This window comes from Geotrypetes seraphini, chromosome 1 (assembly GCF_902459505.1).
Source record: "Geotrypetes seraphini chromosome 1, aGeoSer1.1, whole genome shotgun sequence".
NCBI classification, from domain to species: domain Eukaryota; kingdom Metazoa; phylum Chordata; class Amphibia; order Gymnophiona; family Dermophiidae; genus Geotrypetes; species Geotrypetes seraphini.
The window spans coordinates 134,982,972-135,006,013 of NC_047084.1; the positions used below are offsets into that span (position 1 = coordinate 134,982,972).

General features: G+C 41.8%; 1 protein-coding gene across 5 annotated transcripts in view; it reads left to right on the forward strand.

The window, feature by feature from the left end:
* The window catches only part of ABHD18 (abhydrolase domain containing 18), a 128,329-nt gene that overhangs the window by 23,933 nt on the left and 81,354 nt on the right, over positions 1-23,042 (forward strand). For all 5 annotated transcript variants that reach the window (XM_033939008.1, XM_033939039.1, XM_033939029.1 and 2 more), the window contains exons 2-3: positions 14,359-14,467; positions 20,895-20,979. In XM_033939008.1, coding sequence (XP_033794899.1) covers positions 14,359-14,467; positions 20,895-20,979 — 194 coding nt within the window. The remainder of the gene's footprint in view (positions 1-14,358; positions 14,468-20,894; positions 20,980-23,042) is intronic.

Consider the following 23,042-nt stretch of genomic DNA (forward strand, 5'->3'; position numbering starts at 1 on the left):
CTGAAAGCATAAGAACTCCAGACTATACTGATTATTAAGATTTTTCCATTCAGGGAACCCCTCCTGAATAGCCTGCTTCAGTTGCAACCATCTAAAGCTTTCTGATTTATTAAGACCATATTTATGTTGCAACTGTGAAAAGTCAAGCTTTTTACCATTTGAAATAACATCACCCAAAATCCGTATACCTGCTATCATCCAATGCTTCCAGATGACCTTAAATCCGCCAATTTGAATCTTTCTAAATCAGTTTTGATCTTTGACTTTTTCAAATATCAATCATGTCAGTAAAAAGCCCTACTTCCTGCAGACATATCTTAACTTCTGTATGACCTTCCAATTAGCATTGTAAGTTCTAATCTACAAGGAACAAATTCTCTCTGTAAAACACCCAAGTTTCCTGTTCCTCTGAGAACCTATAAACTCCATGGATGTATATGAAGAATGGTACATAAATTTATGTCTTAACAGTCACAAAATCAACCATCTGAACTTTCGTAGCATACAGCAATTTAGACAAGGAATGCCAATCTGTGAGCTTAATCTTTTAATTATAAGGTCTCAAAACTTTGTCACTGTAGATCTCTCATCTGAGTCCCATATTTTTAATAGACACTTTGTTTTAATTCATTCACAAACTCATTTTCCTGTGACACCTTATCGCACCTGTAAATTTCAGAAATTCCTCAACAAATGCTTTATTTTTGGGATGTACAAATTATACAGTAGATTGCAAGCTTTACAAGTTATACAAAATGCAGCACTTGGCAAGAGTTTCGATGGGGTAAATAGGTATGCGGAAATTTACCCAATTCTGAAACAGTTACACTGGTTATCAATAAAATGGAGAGTTTAGTATAAGGTATTGATGATAATTCATTGGGTTTTGTATGGACAAGCACCATTGTACCTAAAGCAAGCACGGTTGGAATATGTGCTTAGTAGGAATTTAAGATCGAGCAATGCAATGTTGTTGCAGGTTGAGAATGTACATTATGTGACTACAGGCTGGCCAGCTTTTCAGTAGTTGCAGCAAAATTGTGGAATTGGTTGCCAGGCATTTCACATTTGCATAAAAGTACAGTACTTTTTCAATTTCATAAAATTCCTAAAACACATTTATTTGTACAGGCTTACTCTGTTTAATAATTGAAGATATTTTTATAAAGTATTGTCTGAATTTTACTGTCTGATATTTTCCTGATTGTGTAGATTAATTTTAACTGTTGATTAGAGATCAGTATTTGTTGTTATTTCTGTTACATGCTGAGTAATTTTTATGTATGTGATTTATAACCCATCTAGGTAGTAGGCAGGAGATTTTTAAAATCAATAAGTTCTACCACTTCCCCATCTCAGAAAATATTAGATTGTATATCAATATCTTTTAATTATTTAAACATATATCATATCCCTCCCATCCCTCCTTTCCTCTCAAGTATACATATTCAAGTCTCTTCTCGTATGTCTTTTGGTACAAGTTAAACCAAAAACAGTTGGCGGGAGCTTTAAACTCCCAGTGAAAATACACACCAGCGTCTTAGCTGCTGAAAAAAATCCTGATAATAACAGTGGGACTTCAGTACAGGCTCAGTCGGCCCTTCGATCCACATTTAGCCCCGGGCAAATGTTTATTGATGCCTCGAACCAGACCAATAAAGTCTAAATAAACACTGCCCCATACATCGTAACATCCCTAGAAAATTGTTTTCCCCCAGAATAATCATGCCAATGAAGCGCAAAGATGCTGAATGTAATTTCAGAGCAAAAGAAAAAAAGACCCCAAAAGACAAACTTCAAAAACAGTCAATGTAATGAAGAATTGAAAAGAGCAAAAATCAATGTATAGCTTAAAACAATGTTGCTAAAGGATAATTCAGCTTAGCTGAGTCCAATTGGGTTCATTTCAGCAAAATGACATATGAGATATATTTTGGCGAAATGAACCCGACTTTAGCAACATTGGTTCAAGCTTATGCATTGATTTTTGCACTTTTCAATTCTTCATTACATTGACTGTTTTTGAAGTTTGTCTTTTGGGGTCTTTTTTTCTTTTGCTCTGAAATTACATTCAGCGTCTTTGAAGTGTGCCTGTTTAAAGATCGTGGTGATCTGACATTGACTTACCCGAAGACAGAGAGTAAAGGAGAAGAGTTTTCTCTTTTGACACTGATATCAGTAAAAAGCTGATAACTGTCAGTCTCTAAAATATGGCGGTTTGAAATAGCCTTTCTTGCCAGTATTGAAGTGAAAACAGATCCTGAGAGAGGAGAGTTCTTTCTCAGTGCAAGATTGGGGCAGATAACTGAAAAAAGGAAAAAACTGCTGAGAAAATTTCTACTTCCGAAATCCTGAAAGAGAAAGGCTTAAAAACCTAAGAAACCAAACCAAAACCTAAGAGACAAAACCTAAGAAAGGAGAATTAAAAAATTTTGATATTTCCTCATTGTTTTTTCTTCTAAACTGATATAGCAAGATATTAAAGACAAAACTACTGGAATAGTGACTTAAAGAAGTTTTTGTGTCACCTAACATCTGTGAAGAAAGTAAACTCCACGGAAAACAACAACATGGCAACTACCAGACAAAATAAAAATGAAGCTGGTATGTCAGCAAAAAGACAGAAACAGGATCAAGTTACACCAAGTAAGATCCCACTTCCTACTGAAGAACCTGATATATTGAGCAAAGCAGAAGTTATGGAAGAATTGAGACAAATTAAACAAATGATTAAAGAAACTGTGACCAACATGGCTGAAATGAAGGAAGAAATTCTAAATATCCATAGACAAATGGAAGTAAATAATAAAAGAACATCTGTCTTAGAAGATAAAATGGAGGTTATAGAAGGTGAAGCAAACAGATGCAAAAATGATAGTCTGGAACTGAATAAATTAAAAGATCAACTGGAAGATTATGAAAATCGAGGAAGAAGGAAAAATATTAAACTTTTTGGAATACAAGAAAATTTAGAGGGGAAAAATGCTATACAATTTCTAGAAAACTTAATCCCAAAAATATTACAGCTGGACTTGAAACAACCACTAGAAATAGAAAGGGCGCATAGGATCCCAGTAAAAAATGTTGAAAATAGAGACAGGCCAAGACCACTAATATTCAAAATGCTTAGATACCAACAAGCATTAGAAATATTAAATGCTGCCAAGAAAGACAAAAATCTTAACTACAAAGGATCCAGAATATGGTTTTTACCGGATTTTGCAAAAAATACAGCAAATAAAAGAAAGAGATTATTAGACATGAGACCTCAACTAAAAGAAAAGGGATATAAATACGGATTATATTACCCGGCAAAAATGAGAGTTTCATCTGGAGACAAATCTTTGTACTTTGAAGATCCAGAAAAACTAAAAGCCTTTCTTTCAAAATCAGAACCTATGGTATTTTAACATATAAACATCAAGATTGGTTTTGTTGACATTGTGAAAAATTATAAAAATATGAGAAATTGAAATACTGAAGAAAGGAAAACATGAACTAAAGAAAAGACAATAAAAATATAAAGAGAAAAGTATAAGATATAGGAAAAATATCAATACTATATTAAATATATGTTTAAGATATAAATTTAAGAAGCAAACTATAATACTGAGATAATATAAATTAAAAATTGATGAAAGAATAAAGTTACATTAAAGAAATGTTAAGAACAAAAAATGGTTAAAGATAATAAAGAATAATATAGATAGATAGAAAGGGATATTGATTGAATGTTGGTTGCCTAGGGGGGAGGGGAATGTTCGGATTGCTGTTCTAATGTGTGTCCTTAAGCAGTCATTATATTGGGTGGGAAAGGGAGGGAAAATGATGGGATTTATTAGAATGATTAAAAAAAAGATTAATAAGGGATTGGATACTTCAGGGTTAAATATGTGTGTCATAGAGAATAATTTTTGGATTTTAAATATGAAAGAAGAAGGGGAAAAGATTATAATGAGAAATATTAGAATATATAATGTCTTTTAAGATATACTCTATTAATGTCAATGGCCTGAATCATGTAATCAAAAGGAAAAAAGTATTAACATTTTTAAAAAAGCAAAATGCGGATATTTACTGTCTGCAGGAGACCCATCTTAGTATAAAGGAATCACAGAAACTAACGGGTGGGTGGGTAAAGGAATGTTTTTTTGCTCCAGCAGAGGGTAAAAAAGCAGGGGTAGCAATTCTTATAAATAAAAAATGTATGGCCAAGATTAAGGTAATAAATTCAGATCCACATGGAAGATGGATACATATTAATATAGATATGGGAAATGATGCCCTGACGTTGTTTAATATATATGCCCCTAATTCGAATCAATCAGAATTTTTTTAAAAATTACAGAATATGTTATTACCACTGGCTGCTTCTAATTTAGTGGTGGCTGGAGATTTTAATGCTGTAATGGATCCATTATTGGATAAAAAACCAAGTAAAAGTATAAAATCTTTAGGTTTAGATAATTTGGTTCAATCATGTGATTTGAAGGATATATGGCGTATTCTTCATTTTAATGATCAGGAATTTTCATTTTGTTCACAGGTTCATAAATCATTTTCAAGAATAGATTATATTTTTGTTTCAACAAATAAAGTGCAACAGGTGATTAAAGCTTCCATAGATCCTATTATTATTTTGGATCATGCGGGAGTATGGATAGAATTACAATTAGATCAATTAGAGAATGGTAGACCTCTTTGGAGATTTGATAGTGCATTGCTTGTGGATGACAAATTTTTAAAAAATTTTAAAACACAAATTAACGATTTCTTTCAAATAAATTTAGTGGAGGATACATCTATTGAGAATGTATGGGATGCATTTAAAGCAACTATGAGGGGTAATATTATATCATATTCAGCTTTTGTTAAGAAACAGATTAAAATACAATATATAGAATTAGAAAAAGAAATAAAAATATTAGAAGCTAAATTGGTAAGTAAATGGGAATATGAAGTTTTGCAAGCTCTTTTGAAAGCAAAAGGTAAATATAATGAATTAACTTAAAAAATGATAAGAAGAGATTTGTTTTCCAAGCAAACAGTGTATTATGGAAATTCTAATAGGGCGGGAAGATTATTGGCAAATTATCTTAAAGCAAAAAAAAGAAGAACTAACATTGATGGGATAAAAGATGATAATAGTATAATAACCAATCAAACGGATATAATTTTAAAACAATTTCTAAAATTTTATAAGGACCTGTATTCTTCCGAGCCTTATTTGGAGAGACAAAAAGATGGAAAAAATTTTTTAGATTCTATTAATGGACCTAAGATCCCTGATCATATAAAACGGAGTTTAGATGAACCTATATCATTAAAAGAATTAGAAACAGCATTGAGATCTCTTAGAGTTGGATCCGCTCCAGGTGGTGATGGTTATACAGTAGAATTTTACAAAACATTTCAAAATGTCCTTTCCCCATATTTACTAAATTTATATCAGACACAACTTATAAAAGGTGATATTAAAGGTACTATGGCTGAATCAATAATAATTGTTTTGCCTAAGCCAAATAAAGATCCTACTTTGGTTTCAAACTACAGGCCTATATCTTTGATAAATGTGGATAATAAAATTTTGGCGAAAATTTTGGCTTTGAGATTAGCCAAAGCTCTCCCACATATTATAGATATGCATCAAACGGGTTTCGTTGCTAAAAGACATTCCTCTAATAACTCTAGATTATTGTTTCACATGTTAAATTTATCAAAAAAAATGGATGAACCGGTTTTTACAGTTTCCTTGGATGCAGAAAAAGCATTTGATAGGGTAGAATGGAATTTTATGTATCAGGCTTTAGAATGGTTTGGTATAGGTTCTGGATTTATACAAATGGTAAAAACTTTGTATAGCTTCCTGATTGCAAGATTAAATATTAATAATATGATATCTGATGGTTTTCTATTGCAGAGGGGAGTTAGACAGGGTTGTCCTTTATCTCCATTGTTATTTGATGTTGTATTAGAACCCTTATTGTTAGCAATACAACAAGCGGGGGAGATACAGGGTATTCCATATTCAGATATGGAATATAAAATTTCGGCTTATAAGAACATAAGAACATAAGAAGCGCCATCTCCGGATCAGACCTTCGGTCCATCAAGTCCGGCGATCCGCACACGCGGAGGCCCTGCTAGGTATTCACCTGGCTTATTTTATAGCCAACCATATCTTTATATGCCTATCTCAAGGAGATATGCATCTAGTTTGCTTTTGAAACCTAGGACTGTCGATTCCGCAATAATCTCCCCTGGGAGAGTATTCCAGATGTCAACCACTCTCTGTGTGAAGCAGAACTTCCTGACATTAGTCCTGAACTTGCCCCCCCTTAGCTTCATTTCATGTCCTCTTGTCCGTGTCAAATTGGACATTGTAAATAATCTTCTCTGCTCTATTTTGTCAATTCCTTTCAGTATTTTGAAGGTCTCGATCATATCCCCACGCAGTCTCCTTTTCTCAAGGGAGAACAATCCCAGTGTTTTAAGTCGATCCTCATATTCCAGTTTCTCCATACCCTTCACTAGTTTAGTTGCTCGTCTCTGCACCCTCTCCAGCAGTTTTATATCCTTCTTTAGGTAGGGAGACCAATGTTGGACGCAGTATTCCAAGTGGGGTCTGACCATTGCCCTATAAAGCGGCATTATAACTTTCTCCGATCTACTCGAGATTCCTTTCTTTATCATGCCCAACATTCTATTTGCCTTATTTGCCGCTGCCACGCATTGTGCCGACGGCTTCAGGGTCCTATCTATCAGTACACCCAGATCTTTCTTGTTCACTTTTCCCCAGAGTTGCACCTGACATTCTGTACTCGTATTCCTTATTTTTACTGCCTAAATGCATTACCTTGCATTTCTCCACGTTGAACTTCATCTGCCATTTCTCCGCCCATTTTTCTAACCGACACAAATCGCTCTGGAGTTCCTCACTGTCCTCCTGCGATCTAATTGCCCGGCAGAGTTTTGTGTCATCTGCAAACTTGATGATCTCACTGGATGTTCCGTTTTCCAGGTCATTGATATAAATATTAAAAAGGATCGGCCCAAGTACCGAGCCCTGGGGCACACCACTAGTCACTCTCTCCCAGTCGGAGAACTTCCCATTTATGCCCACTCTCTGCTTTCGGTTTTCCAGCCATTTGCCTATCCATCTTTGTATATCTCCCTCTATGCCATGGCTTTGTAGCTTCCTGAGAAGTCTTTCGTGTGGAACTTTGTCAAATGCTTTCTGGAAGTCCAAGTATATTATGTCCACTGGCTTTCCACTATCAATTTGCTCATTCACGGTCTCAAAGAATTGGAGTAAATTCGTCAGACACGATTTCCCTTTCCTGAATCCATGTTGACTGGGTTTCATCAAGTCGTGTGTGTCCAAGTGCTGAACTATGCTATCCTTGATCAGTGATTCAATCATCTTGCCGGGGACAGACGTAAGACTCACAGGTCTATAGTTGCCCGGTTCTCCTCTCGATCCTTTTTTGAAAATTGGCGTGACGTTCGCTTTCCTCCAGTCGTCTGGTATCTGACCAGTTCTGATTGACAGGTTTGCAAGTTTTTGCAATAACTCTCCAATTTCAATCTTCAATTCCTTCAAGACTCTCGGGTGAATTTCATCCGGTCCAGGTGATTTGTCACTTTTAAGTTTGTCGATCTGATAGTATATCTGGGCTAAGTCCACTTCAACTGTGGTGAGGCTGTCTTCTATTTCTCCTGCAAACACTTTCTCCGCTTCAGGTATTTTTGAGGTGTCCTCCTTCGTAAAAACGGACGCAAAGAAGGAATTTAGTTTGTCTGCGATTTGTTTATCTTCCTTGATGTACCCTTTTCTTCCCTTGTCGTCCAGGGGTCCCACTGCCTCTTTTGCAGGTTTTTTCCCTTTCACGTATCTAAAGAAGGGCTTGAAGTTTTTGGCCTCCCGGGCTATTTTTTCCTCATAGTCCTGTTTTGCTTCCCTCACCGCCTTGTGACATTTCTTCTGTTCATCTTTATGTTTGTTCCAGGCTTCGGTTGTCTTCGTGCATTTCCATTTTTTGAAAGAGTCCTTCTTTACCTTTATGGCTTCCTTCACCTGTATGGTAAGCCATGCCGGTTCTCTTTTGCCTTTAGTTCTCCGATCTTTGGAAATCCTCGGAATGTAGAGATCTTGTGCTTCTGCAATAGTATTTTTCAATAGGCACCATGCCTGATCTACTGTTTCAAGTTTGTCCACCATCTTCTCGAGTCGTTTTGTTACCATGGCTCTCATGCAATCGTATTTACCCTTTTTAAAGTTTAAGGTGGTGGTTAAGGTTTTGACATGTTTCCCTTTCCCGATGTCAAGTTTAAAGTTGATTACATTGTGATCACTCGTTCCCAGTGGAACCATGACTTCTACTTCTGTTATCGGTCCAGTGAGACCATTTAGGACCAAGTCCAAGGTGGCGTCGCCTCTTGTCGGCTCTTTTACCATTTGCTCCAGGAAGCAATCCCCTAGCACCTCCAGGAACTTGGCCTCCTTGCCGCAGTTGGAGGCTCCTAGTTTCCAGTCTATTCCTGGGAAATTGAAGTCTCCCAATATAACTACATTGCCTGTCTTGCATACTTGTTTGATTTCCTCCATCATTTCTGAGTCAGTGACTTCCGCCTGTCCTGGGGGACGATAGTAAAGGCCAATTTTTATATCTGCGCCATTGCGACCAGGAATTTTGATCCAGAGGGACTCCAGCTTCTCTTTACTGTCTGTTGTACTCATTCCAACAGAATCTATTTCTTCCTTAACATATAGGGCAATACCTCCACCTTTCTGCCCTTCTCGATCTCTTCTATATAGTTTGTATCCCTGTAGTACTGTGTCCCAATTGTTTTCTTCATTCCACCATGTTTCTGTTATGCCAATGATATCCATGTTCTCATGTCTTGCTATCGTCTCTAGTTCTCCCATTTTGTTTCCTAGACTTCTAGCATTTGTATACATACATCTAAGTTCCCTTCGTGTTACCTTTTTGGACCTTCTACTCTTGGCTGTCCTTACAGTTTCATTTACGGTATCCTTTACTGCTCCTGTGTTATCTCCCATGTTTGCTGTGTGGTCATCCCCTCCTGTGTCTGAGTTGTCCTTTCCTGCTTGTTCTCCTTTGTTGGCTGTGAGGTCGACCTCTCTTGTGTATGAGTAGTGGTCCTTTGTTCCTACGTCGGGGCATCCTGTTGTCCGTGCCATCGACCGGTTGTCGACTGTCGGCTTTCCCCTGTCCTTCAGTTTAAAGCCTTCTCTATTGCTTTCTTCATGTTGCCTGCCAAAACTCTTGCTCCTTCCTTGTTGAGGTGTAGTCCATCCCTTCTGTAGTACTTGCTTTTTCCCCAGAACGCCGTCCAGTTGCGCACGAAGTCGAAGCCTTCGTCTTCGCACCATCGTCTCATCCAGGCGTTGATCACTTGCAATTCCCCTTGTCTCTTTCCATCTGCTCTTGGTACAGGGAGGATTTCAGAGAAGGCCACCTTCACCTCCCTGATCTTCAATTGTCTTCCGAGTGAGCGGAGCTGGCCCTTCATCTCTTCCCTGTCATACTTCCGCCCGCTCACATCATTTGTTCCCACGTGGATAAGCACAGCGGTGTCCACTCCCCGTGCGCCATCTATGATCCTGGAGATCCTGCTGGTCACATCCTTTACTCTTGCTCCAGGCAGACAGGTGACGACTCTGTCCTCTCTTCCTCCTGCGGTGTGGCTGTCCACGTGTCGTATAATGGAGTCGCCTACGATGATCCCCATCTTCTTTATTCGGGAGTTCCTTGGGGGGCGTAGGTCCACGTCCTTGGAGTAGGGCCAGTCATCTTCCTCCAATGATACTCTTGAAATTGTTTCCTGTTCTTTGGGTGGGGGGACATCTTCCTGTGCTCTCACTATTCCTCCTGTTGTGCGGTTGTCTCCTATCTCGTCTTCGTTTTCTTCTGTGTTTGCATGGATGTCTTCTCTCCTCACATGTGTTTCCTGAGTACAGTTTTCCAGCCCTGGGATCTCTACGTGGTGCTGATGGGCTTCCTCTATGAACGTTTCTAGATCCTTGACCTCGTCGTTTGGGCTGTACTCCACTAGAATCTTCCCTTGTGCTCGGATTCTGTCTTCGAGTTCCATCACTGTTCCCTCCAATAGTCTTACCTGACATTTCAAGCTATCCATCTCCATGCATCGATCGCAAATGTATGCCTGGATCCCCGAAGGGAGGTAGTCATACATATTGCAGTCGATGCAGAAGACAGGAAAGCTCATCTTCTGACTTCCTTGGGCTTCCATTTCGTGCTTCACTCGTGGGTTGTCTGAGTGATTTGTTGTGACCTACTGCTGTTCTTTTTCCTACTGATCCTACCTCCCCCTTACCTTCTGACTTCCTGACTGCAAGCTTCCTATTTGAGTGAGTCTGTTTGTGTTACAGTGCCTGTGCCTTTGTGTGCTTGTGTCCCTTGCCTGCTGCTTCCTTGTGTTGCTTGCCTTGTTGTCTCTCTCGTGTGTGCTGTCTCTGCTCTACCTCACCTTGATTGTATGTGCGGGTTGGTTTCTTTTGTGTCTGTCTCTTCCTTACCTTCTGTGGTTGTCGGTTCCTTACCGGTCTGTTCTCCTCTGGTGTTCTTGAGAGTAGCGCTCGTCCCTTGCAAGGCCCTTCGCAAAGGCGCTCTCGCTAAGGCGAGCGCCTTTACCGCACGCCTTCGCCGCGCGCCGAACGGCTGGGCGCCGTTGGCTCCTCCCCTTTTCAAGGGGGAGTCCGGCGCTGCCTGTGACGCTTGGGGGGGGCGGAGCGAACTCTCGCCGCTACCCCGAGCCTACTGTCTTCCTCCTCCTGCTTGCTTCGGTGCCCGGCACCAACGCTGCCTGTCTCCTCTGCTTCCTGCTTCCCTTCTCTCCTCTCTCTTCGGCACCGCGTGTGCCGCGCTGGCTCCTCCCCTTTTCAAGGGGGAGTCCGGCGCTGCCTGTGACGCTTGGGGGGGGCGGAGCGAACTCTCGCCGCTACCCCGAGCCTACTGTCTTCCTCCTCCTGCTTGCTTCGGTGCCCGGCACCAACGCTGCCTGTCTCCTCTGCTTCCTGCTTCCCTTCTCTCCTCTCTCTTCGGCACCGCGTGTGCCGCGCTGGCTCCTCCCCTTTTCAAGGGGGAGTCCGGCGCTGCCTGTGACGCTTGGGGGGGGCGGAGCGAACTCTCGCCGCTACCCCGAGCCTACTGTCTTCCTCCTCCTGCTTGCTTCGGTGCCCGGCACCAACGCTGCCTGTCTCCTCTGCTTCCTGCTTCCCTTCTCTCCTCTCTCTTCGGCACCGCGTGTGCCGCGCTGGCTCCTCCCCTTTTCAAGGGGGAGTCCGGCGCTGCCTGTGACGCTTGGGGGGGGCGGAGCGAACTCTCGCCGCTACCCCGAGCCTACTGTCTTCCTCCTCCTGCTTGCTTCGGTGCCCGGCACCAACGCTGCCTGTCTCCTCTGCTTCCTGCTTCCCTTCTCTCCTCTCTCTTCGGCACCGCCTCTCCTCTTGAGAAATCCAGAGTCTACCTTATCTTCTTTATTGGAATTAATTGATAAGTTTGGCAAATTTTCAGGTTATAAAATCAATTGGAACAAATCTGAAATTATACCTTTAAATGTACATTGTGTAAAAGGATTATTTGACGATTTTCCGTTCATATGGAAAGAAGAAGGATTTAAATATCTTGGCATTCAAGTAAAAAATACAATTGAAGATACTGTAAAAGAGAATGAAAAATTTGTATTAAAAAAAGTTACGGAGTTATGTGAGCAATGGAACCCATTACATATTTCTTGGTGGGGGAGAGTTCAAACTATTAAAATGATGATGTTGCCTGTAGTTTGTTACCAAATGAGTATGATACCTATTTATTTTCAGGGGTCCTTTTATAAAAAGCTTAATAGCATTTTAACAAAATTTCTTTGGCTTGGTAAAACACCTAGAATAGCTTTAGTAACTTTGCAAAAATCAATTAAGGAGGGAGGGGTAAATTTTCCAAATTTTTATAGGTACCATCAAGCCTATATTCTACGTCAGGGTATGTATTGGATCCTCCCAGAACTTATGGATAATGCACCAGATTGGTTGTATTTAGAATGGCGCCTTATGTTTCCCCTAAATTTAGTTCATCTGCCAAGTATTAACATACCTAGAAGATAGAGAAAATAAAATATTAATAGATACTTGGAAAACGTTGAGATTTATTAATAAATTAACACCTATCCCAATAAACAAATCAACTAATCAATCTTTATGGATAAACTCCAAGATCAAAATTGGCGGAGCTCAAATCCTTTGGAAGAACTGGATTATTGCAGGCATTAGATCTCTAGATGATGTTATTTCAGAAGGTAAACTGCTGGAATTTTCACAATTGCTACATAGATTTGGTCTAAGTAAAACACAAAGTTTTAAATGGTTGCAATTGAAGCAGGCCATTCAGGTTGGGTTCCCTGAATGGAAAACATTAAGAACATAAGAACATAAGAACATAAGCAGTGCCTCCGCCGGGTCAGACCATAGGTCCATCCTGCCCGGCAGTCCGCTCCCGCGGCGGCCCGAACAGGTCACGGCCTGTCTGAGTCACCAGAAGGGGCCCCCTTGCCACCTTGGTTTCCCATTGAGTTCTATCTTCCCATCGAAGTCCTAACCCTCCGGTCTTGCACATGCACGACCAGAGCAGGCCGCGACCCCTGGTTAGCTTTCTATACCTGTGTTACATCTCAGCACCTCTCTCAGTATCCCACGATCCCCCTATCCCTCATAATCAATATAGTTTAAAGTTCTTATGTTTTCAAGCAGACTTCCTAGGACATCAAGCCGCATTGTGGTATAAATTAATATCTGGATATTTAAATAAAAAACCAAAAAATGGTCTAAGAGATATTTGGAGCATTGAGATTAAGCATCAAATTAATGCATCTCAATGGCCACTAATTTGGTCTTGGAGAATGGGATGTACAGTGTCAGCATCTATGAGACAAACTTGGTTCTTTTTATTACATAGAGCTTTTTGGACCCCTACACGTTTGCAAAAATTAGACAGTTCTAAGTCAAATAAATGCTGGCACTGTAATCTAGAACCAGGGACATTAGATCATTTATTGTATCATTGTCCCTACATTAAAAGTTTTTGGAATTCAATTTGGCCACAAATTAATAAATTGATGGAAAATCATATAGCAATATCATATGATACAGTGTTATTTGGAATGATGATGAGAAAAAAAAGTCAAATTTCACCAGAAAATAACAAACTTTTATTAATCATGACAGGGGTTGCCATTCAGCATATAACCAACAATTGGAAGAATTATAATAACCTAAATTATACATTTTGGTGGAACACAATATGTCATATATTCAAAATGGAAAGAACAATAGCAATACAAAGAGGGACATATGCTAAATTTATAAAAATATGGGGGCCATTGACAAAATATTGCAACGAATAAATAGTAGGATTTTTCTTCTTCTTTTCTTCTTTTAAATATCTTTATTATGACACACATAGAGGGGGGGTAATGAAAATAATTTCTACATAATATGTTATAATATATTATACAATATGTAATGTATGAATGAAAAATAATAGAAGGGTGTGGGGAGGGAGAGGGGATAAAAAATATATTTAGAACATAATGTATTAGATATAAAAGTGTTATTGTATATTCATCAATTATATTTTAATATGTTGTACACTTTCTGTAAAATTTGAAAATAAAAAATAATATAAAAAAAAAAAAGAAGTTTGTCTTTGGGGGGCTTTGAAATGCTTCTCAGTCTTTTTTTTTTCTCCTGCTTTGAAATTACATTCAGCGTCTTTGCGCTTCATTGGCATGATTATTTATTCTGGGGAAAAAAATTTCTAGGGACATTACGATGTACGGGGCAGTGTTTATTTAGACTTTATTGGTCTGATTCGAGGCATCAATAATCATTAGCCCGGGGCTAAATGTGGATCGAAGGGCCGACTGAGCCTGTACTGAAGTCCCACTGTTATTATCAGGATTTTTTTCAGCAGCTAAGACGCTGGTATGTATTTTCTCTGGGAGTTTATAGCTCCTGCCAATTGTTTTTGGTTTAGCTCTTTTCTTTATTGGTGGATATTTTGGGTTTTTGAAGCCTTTTTGCTACAAGTGCCATATCACTATCATCTTATGTTTTCAAAAGTGGATCTACGGGCTCCTTTTACAAAGGTGCGTTAAGGCTTTAACGCGCGGAATAGCGCACGCTAGACCTTAATGCCAGCATTGAGCTGGCGTTAGTTCTAGAAGTGTAGCGCGGATTTAGCGTGTGCTAAAAACGCTAGCGTACCTTAGTAAAAGGAGCCCTAAATTTACCTTCATTGCATTTTCTTTTTCTTCCAGATGTTTGTTTGCTGCTAATGGGTGTCAGTAAGTTGGATATCTTATATAGAAGATTACTTCTCACTAAACTTTTTATCCAAGGATGGGGAAAACCAGAAGATCTTAAAAGGTTGTGTGAGCTTTTTATTTTATTTTTTTGTTTCATTATTTATTGAACTCTACAACAGACTCCCATAACAGAGTACAGTGGTTTACGAGCATAATTCGTTCCAGAAGCATGCTCATAAACCAATTTACTCATATATCAAAGCGAGTTTCCCCATAGGAAGTAAGGGAAACTCGCTTGATTCGTTGCACCTCCCCCTTCCGAGGCCACCTGCACTGCTCCACACCCCCCCTGCGATATGACACCCCCTTCGATCCGGTATCCCCTCCCCTCCCGCTTGCGTGCCCCCCCCCTGCTGTGATCCGGCATTCCCCACCCATCCACCCAAACGCAATCGCGTACACTGCTCTGGCACCAGCACCAACGCACAGGACATGCCGGTGCCTGAAGATCCTCCCTGTTGCTTGTGCTTGGCCTTGAGCATCTGCGCATGCTCAAGGCCTTCTAGTTCTCGTTCTCTCAGAGATCTCCAGCATGTCCTGTGCATTGGTGCTGGTGCCGGTGCCAGAGCGGGGTAAACGATTGTGTTTGGGTGGGTGGGTGAGTGGGGGATGCTGGATCGCTGCGGGGATGGGGGGATGCCAGATCGCAGGGGGGGCTCGCAAATCGAGGCAAGCTCGGTTTCTGAGGTGCGGATTTTGCAATTGTTTTGCTCGTCTTGCAAAACACTCACAAACTGCGGCACTCGTAAACCGAGGTTTGACTGTATATGGTAACTACTCCTGATGTCAGGTAACGCTGTGTAACATGATTTTTGTTCCTGAGCAGTAAGTGTAATTTCCTAATTGCTCATACCTAAAAAAGTATATACAATGTCTATTTTCCATAAAACATTGCTTTTGTGACTAGGATAGTCGAATTTTGCAATTTACCTCTTTAAAATGTGAAAAAGCTGAATTTTCATCTTTTCTTATAAAGTCATAAAAAGCAATATATGAATCGCAACTAACATGTAATTATGGGTGATCGAAGGGAAAAACACGGGGTGGGCCATTTTGTGCATCGGGTTGGGAAAAGCGATCATCAATCGCTGACTTTAGTGCATCTTTTACTAAGGTGCGCTAACCGATTAGCGCTCGCTAAACGCTAACATGTCATAGTAACATAGTAACAAAGTAGATGACGGCAGATAAAGACCCGAATGGTCCATCCAGTCTGCCCAACCTGATTCAATTTAATTTTTTTAATTTTTTCTTCTTAGCTATTTCTTGGGTTCCAACTGCCAAAATCTCTGTTAAGACTTACTCCAGCCCATCTACACCCTCCCAGCCATTGAAGCCCTCCCCTGCCCCTCCTCCACCAAACGGCCATATACAGACACAAACCGTGCAAGTCTGTCCATAGACTAACATGCATGCGTTAACGTTTAGCGGGCCTTAGAGACTTGCTAGTAGGGAGGAATGAAGAAACCATTTTGTTAGGAGTAAATGTGGTCTCAAGTTGTTCTTAACAAATTTTACATCACAGCCTTAGCAAACAAGCAAAACATTCTAGACTAGATTTATGTTTGTATTTCTTAAAACAAAATATTACAAGAGATAATGGTTACTGTGGATGGGCAGACTAGATGGGCCATTTGGCCTTTATCTGCCGTCATGTTTCTATTTTAATCTCTGGAGACGGGAGTGATTCCTGGGGATTGGAGGAGAGCGGATGTGGTCCCTATTCATAAAAGTGGTCACAGGGATGAAGCAGGAAACTACAGGCCGGTGAGCCTCACTTCAGTTGTTGGAAAAATAATGGAAGTGTTGCTGAAAGAAAGGATAGTGTATTTCCTTGAATCTAATGGGTTACAGGATCCGAGGCAAAATGGCTTTACAAAAGGTAAATCGTGCCAAACGAACCTGATTGAATTTTTTGATTGGGTGACCAGAGAGCTGGATCGAGGACATATGCTAGATGTAATTTACTTGGATTTCGGCAAAGCCTTTGATACAGTTCCTCATAGGAGGCTGTTGAACAAACTTGAAGGGCTGAAGATAGGACCTAAAGTGGTGAACTGGGTCAGAAACTGGCTGTCGGACAGATGCCAGAGGGTGGTGGTTAATGGAAGTCGCTTGAAGGAAGGAAAGGTGACTAGTGGAGTCCCTCAGGGTTCGGTGCTGGGGCCAATCCTGTTCAATATGTATGTGAATGACATTGCTGAAGGGTTAGAAGGAAAAGTGTGCCTTTTTGCAGATGATACCAAGATTTGTAACAGAGTAGACACCGAAGAGGGAGTGGAAAATATGAAAAAGGATCTGCAAAAGTTAGAGGAATGATCTAATGCCTGGCAACTAAAATTCAATGCAAAGAAATGCAGAGTAATGCATTTGGGGATTAATAATAGGAAGGAACCATATATGCTGGGAGGAGAGAAGCTGATATGCACGGACGGGGAGAGGGACCTTGGGATGATAGTGTCCGAAGATCTAAAGGCGAAAAAACAGTGTGACAAGGCAGTGGCTGCTGCCAGAAGGATGCTGGGCTGTATAAAGAGAGGCGTAGTCAGTAGAAGGAAGAAGGTGTTGATGCCCCTGTACAGGTCATTGGTAAGGCCCCACTTGGAGTATTGTGTTCAGTTTTGGAGACTGTATCTGGCGAAGGACGTAAGAAGACTTGAGGCGGTCCAGAGGAGGGTGACGAAAATGATAGGAGGCTTGCGTCAGAAGACGTATGAGGAGAGACTGGAAGCCCTGAATATGTATACCCTAGGGGTCTGCAACCTTTAAGACATAAAGAGCCACTTGGACCCGTTTTCGAAAAGAAAAAAAAACTTGGAGCCGCAAAACCATTATAAAACAAATCTAACACTGCATATTAACTCTAACTCTACTTTTCACTTCTCTATTACCCTCCAGGTACTTTAGTTAGATTGTGAGCCTTCGGGACAGTAAGGGAATTTTTCAAGTACCTTTCTTATTTCTAATCTTAATGTATATTTTCTGTAAACCGCTTAGAACCTAACGGATGTAGCGGTATATAAGAAATAAATTACATTACATTACATATATTGTTTCTTATCTTAATGCTATATACAGGATCACTAAATTGAAAATAAAATCATTTTTCCTACCTTTGCTGTTTGGTGATTTCATGAGTCTCTGGTTGCACTTTCTTCTTCTGACTGTGCATCCAATCTTTCTTCCTTTCTTTCAGCCTCCTGTATGTTTCCTCTCCTCCAGACCTCATTCTCTCTCCCAACTTTTTCTTTCTGTCTCCCTGTTCCCCCTTCTTTCTGTCTCTGTCTGCCCCCTTTCTTTCTTTCTCTGTGCCCTCCCCCAAGCCACTCGGTTTGCTGCCACCGCCATCGGGGAATAGCCCCCAAGCCACCGCCGTCCCAAGCTTTCCCTGCAGAAGTGTCGCGCTGACCAGCATTCCGCTCCCTGACGTCAATTCTGACGTAGGAGAGGAAGTTCCGGGCCAACAAGGCATTTCTCCTCATTCCATCCAGCCTGAGCCCCATCTCTCCTTGATCCAGCATTTCCTTTCTGTGTTTGTCAGAATTACCATTCCACCTATTTTCCAGCATCACCCTTCTTTGTGTCCATCTCACCTATATCCCTATCTCACCACTTTTTCAGAATCTTCATTTGTCTCTGTCCTTGTCTTTACCCCATGTTCACCATTTGCCCTTTCAATGTCTTTATCCCCCCCCCCACTTTTTCAGCATTACTTCTATGTCTCTATTTCACCTCCTCTTCATGTCCCCTCTGTATCTCTATCCTTATTCAGTAGGTCCTGCTTACTCTTTCTCTTCTTTGTGTCACTATCTCCATTTTCAGCTTTCCCCCCTTTTCCTTTGTTACTGCACCCGGTAGCCAGAATCTTTCCACCCTCCCTCCACTCCGGCCCAGCCCAGTATGAAATATTTCCTTTTGTTTCCCTCCCCTCTCTCTTTCTCTCTCTCTTCTCCTCCCTCACCCATGAGTCCTGCATCTGGCCCTCTCCCTTCTACCTGCACCTGGCAACACCCCCTTGCTCTGCGGCTCTCTTCAGCAACTCGTCAGCAGCGGTGATCAAGACAAGCTGCCGACATCGAGGCCTTCCTTCTACGAGTCCCGCCTTTGTGGAAAAAGGAAGTTGAAACAAGCGGGACTCGCAGAGGGTAGGCCCCGACGTCAGAAGCTTGTGTCGATCGCTGCTGCTGAGTTGCCGAAGAGAGCCGCGGAGCAGGGAAAGTGGCCGGAAGCAGGTAGAAGGGAGAGGGAGATAGGAAGGCTGTAGATATCCGGAGCATGACACTGACCCCGGCCAGGATGATTTCTTTTTCAGGCGTGCAGCTTACAAGTCCGGCGTCGCGGCGGGAAATAGCCATGCTGAGCAGTAAGCTCAGCACTACACAGATGAAAGCCTTGCTTGCTGATTGGTCCGGCAGCACGGCGGGGCGGGGTCGCCGGACCAATCCGCAAGCAAGGCTTTCATCTGTGTACGTGCTGAGCTCACTGCTCAGCATGGCTATTTCCCGCCGCGACGCCGGACTTGTAAGCTGCATGCCTGCGTGACACACTACCGGAGCCGCGGCAAAGGTGGAAAAGAGCCGCATGCGGCTCTGGAGCCGCAGGTTGCCGACCCCCGCCCTAGAGGAAAGGAGAGACAGGGGAGATATGATTCAGACGTTCAAATACTTGAAGGGTATTAATGTAGAACAAAATCTTTTCCAGAGAAAGGAAAATGGTAAAACCAGAGGACATAATTTGAGGTTGAGGGGTGGTAGATTCAGGGGCAATGTTAGGAAATTCTACTTTACGGAGAGGGTAGTGGATGCCTGGAATGCGCTCCCGAGAGAGGTGGTGGAGAGTAAAACTGTGACTGAGTTCAAAGAAGCGTGGGATGAACACAGAGGATCTAGAATCAGAAAATAAGATTAAATATTGAACTACGGCCAGTACTGGGCAGACTTGCACGCTCTGTGTCTGTATATGGCCGTTTGGTGGAGGATGGGCAGGGGAGGGCTTCAATGGCTGGGAGGGTGTAGATGGGCTGGAGTAAGTCTTAACAGAGATTTCGGCAGTTGGAACCCAAGCACAGTACCGGGTAAAGCTTTGGATTCTTGCCCAGAAATAGCTAAGAAGAAAAAAAAATAATAATAAAATAAAATAAAAAAAATTTTAAATTGAATCAGGTTGGGCAGACTGGATGGACCATTCGGGTCTTTATCTGCCGTCATCTACTATGTTACTATGTTACTATGTAATGTTGCCTTATGGTAAAATCATAAGACCAGTTTGGGAAAAAAAAACAGCAGATAAGTTGGACAGATTATGTTGCTGTTTGTAAATTGAAGGCCATCTTTTAAAATGTGATTAGTAAAGTGACCATCTCATGGACAAGGTGACCAGAAATAAATTAAATAAAAAAGACATTTTTTTAAACTTGTAACTCTTTTTGCAGACTGCTTATGGACCCATAACATGAAAAATCAGCCATTCTCAACATTTTGGATCTGCTACTTGATTCACCTTTTCTTAGAGATGGTCCCACATGTGAGCATAAATAATAAATAATCAATATACCTTCAATATCATATAATTCACTCTGTCGGGGAAGTCTAAAGTGGACGTTTTAAACAATTTAGTTTCGGGAAAAAGGCCCTGACAGAGTGGATTATATGATATTGAAGGTACAGTGGTGCCTCGCATAACGGACGCCTCGTACAGCGAACGCTGCGCATAACGAACTTTTTGTCTTGCTCCCTATAACGAACTTCGTTTCACACAACGAAGTCGCCCGAGGGGCCCGGGGGGGGGGGGCGGAACTACTCTCGCCGCTTCCTAATGTGAGCCGGGAACAGCAGCACCCTCCTGTCTGAATGCAGTGTTCCATCATCTCCCTCCACCTTACCTTAGATGCCGAGTTTTCCGGCTTTCTTTTTCGGCCAGCCACACACTTTCAAAGAGCAGCACATGCGCGCATGCTCTGTTGTTCAATCTTCTCCTCTGACGCAACCGGAAACCGGAAGTTGCAGGAGAGGAGAACATTGATCAACTCCAGCAGCTGTGCGTGCACAGCTTTTTGAAAGCGTGCGGCTGGGTGAAAAAGAAAGCTGGCAAACTCTGCATATAAGGTGAGGTGGAGGGAGGAAAATGTAGGGCTGCAGAACGAATTATTTTGTTTTACATGTATTCTTATGGGAAAACGCGTTTCACACAACGAACGTTTCACATAACAAACTTGCTCCTGGAACGGATTAAGTTCGTTGTGTGAGGCACCACTGTATATTGGATATTTGGACCACTCGGTAAGATATATCAGCAGAAATAATAAACCAGGGTTTTCCAAACTGTGCTCCATGACCCCAAACGGGGTTTCAAAACCTGCATTTGGGGTCAGTGGCTTGGGTGTGCCTTTCATAAAGATGCCATTGGTCTGCGCCTGTAGGAGAATGTGTGAATGGAGTTGTAGGCTCGGAAAGATTGATAACTGCTGTGTTTGTGTTCCCATTTCCCAGGATATTTGAATTTAGAAAGATTATTGGGAACCGAGAGAAATGCCAGCAACTGGTTCCAAAGGACTATCCTGTGTATATTGACCAGGTATTTATTTATTTATTCAATTTTCTATACCGTTCTCCCAGGGAAGCTCAGAATGGTTTACATGCATTTATTCAGGTACTCAAGGAGTTTTCCGTGTCTGTCCCAGCGGGCTCACAATCTATCTAATGTACCTGGGGCAATGGGGGGATTAAGTGACTTGCCCAGGGTCACAAGGAGCAGCGTGGGTTTGAACCCACAACCTCAGGGTGCTGAGGCTGTAGCTTTAACCACTGCGCCACACTCTCCCTTGTAACAACGGTTTGTGTGCTTGAGAGTTTTTGAAAGGTGTATCCTGGCATGACAAGAAATTGTTCTTCTTAGGATTAAGATTTAGTTTGAATTCTCTTATCCAATCCTTCACAGAGGACATTATCTGGACAATATGGTTAGTATGGGAGGAAATGCTGTCAAATATCGTCTGTATTTTATGTGACACTCTGAGTATGTAACTGTTCCTGAAATTCTGAATGTGCAATGTAAACCACTTCACAGTCATAAGTGGTATAGAAATGTTTAATAAAGAAAAAAGATGTTGTTTTGATGGCAGGGAAGCAATTGAAAACACAACTGTAATATCGTCTGCATAACTATATAACTTGACACCCCAGCTAGATAGCCTAATTCCTGAGCTGCTTACTTCCATATATTATAAGAACATAAGAATTGCCACTGCTGGGTCAGACCAGTGGTCCATCTTGCCCAGCAGTCCACTCATGCGGTGGCCCCTGGTTCAAAGACCAGCGCTCCAACCGAGACCAGCCCTACATGTGTACGTTCCAGTTCAGCAGGAACTTGTCTAACTTGGTCTTGAATCCCTGGAGAGTGTTTTCCCCTAAAACAGCCTCCGGAAGAGCATTCCAGTTTTCCACCACTCTCTGGGTGAAGAAGAACTTCCTTATGCTTCCCCTTTTAATCTATCCCCTTTTTAACTTTAGAGAGTGCCCTCACTCTCCCTACCTTGGAGAGAGTGAACAACCTGTCTTTATCTACTAAGTCTATTCCCTTCATTATCTTGAATGTTTCGATCATGTCCCCTCTCAGTCTCCTCTTTTCAAGGGAGAAGAGGCCCAGTTTCTCTAACTTCTCTCTGATCGCTTGGGGTGCCTTGAAAATGAGTTCAGCAAGCTGCCAAATGCTTCTTCCATTCTTCTGAAAGCTTGAGGCTATCCTATCATAGAAACATAGAAGATGACGGCAGATAAGGGCCATAGCCCATCAGGTCTGCCCACTCTACTGACCCACCCCCAAGTCTACTATCCTAGGGATCCCACTCCTGGTGACAGGCTCCCTTGGCTTAACCCTCTAAGGGATCCCACATGGGCATCCCATTTGCTCTTAAATTCTTGCACGCTGTTTGCCTCGATCACCTGCACCGGGAGCTCGTTCCAAGGATCAACCACTCTCTCGGTGAAGAAATATTTCCTGGTGTCGCCATGAAATTTCCCGCCCCTGAGTTTGAGCGGATGCCCTCTTGTGGCTGAGGGTCCTTTCAGAAAGAGAATCTCTTCTTCCATCTCGATACGGCCGGTAATATACTTAAACGTCTCGATCATGTCTCCTCTCTCCCTACGTTCCTTGAGTGAGTACAGCCGCATATTTTTCAGTCTTTCCTCGTACGATAGATCCTTGAGTCCCGAGACCATCCTGGTGGCCATCTGTTGCACCGACTCTACTCTCAGCACATCTTTTCAGTAGTGTGGCCTCCAGAATTGCACCCAGTATTCCAAATGAGGTCTCACCATGGTTCTGTATAATGGCATTATGACTTCAGGCTTCCGGCTGACGAAACTCCTGCGGATGCAACCTAACAACTGTCTTGCCTTAGATGAAGCCTTCTCCACATGATCAGCAGTTTTCATGTCTGCGCTGATGATCACTCCCAAGTCTCGTTCAGTTGAAGTTCTATCTAAGGTCTCACCATTCAAGGTGTAAGTTCTGTACGGATTTCTGCTGCTGAGGTGCATGGATCTTGCATTTCTTAGCATTGAAGCCCAGCTGCCAGGTCGAGGACCAAAGCTCCAACAAATGTTGGTCCTGTGTCATACTATCGGGTGAATTGCCAT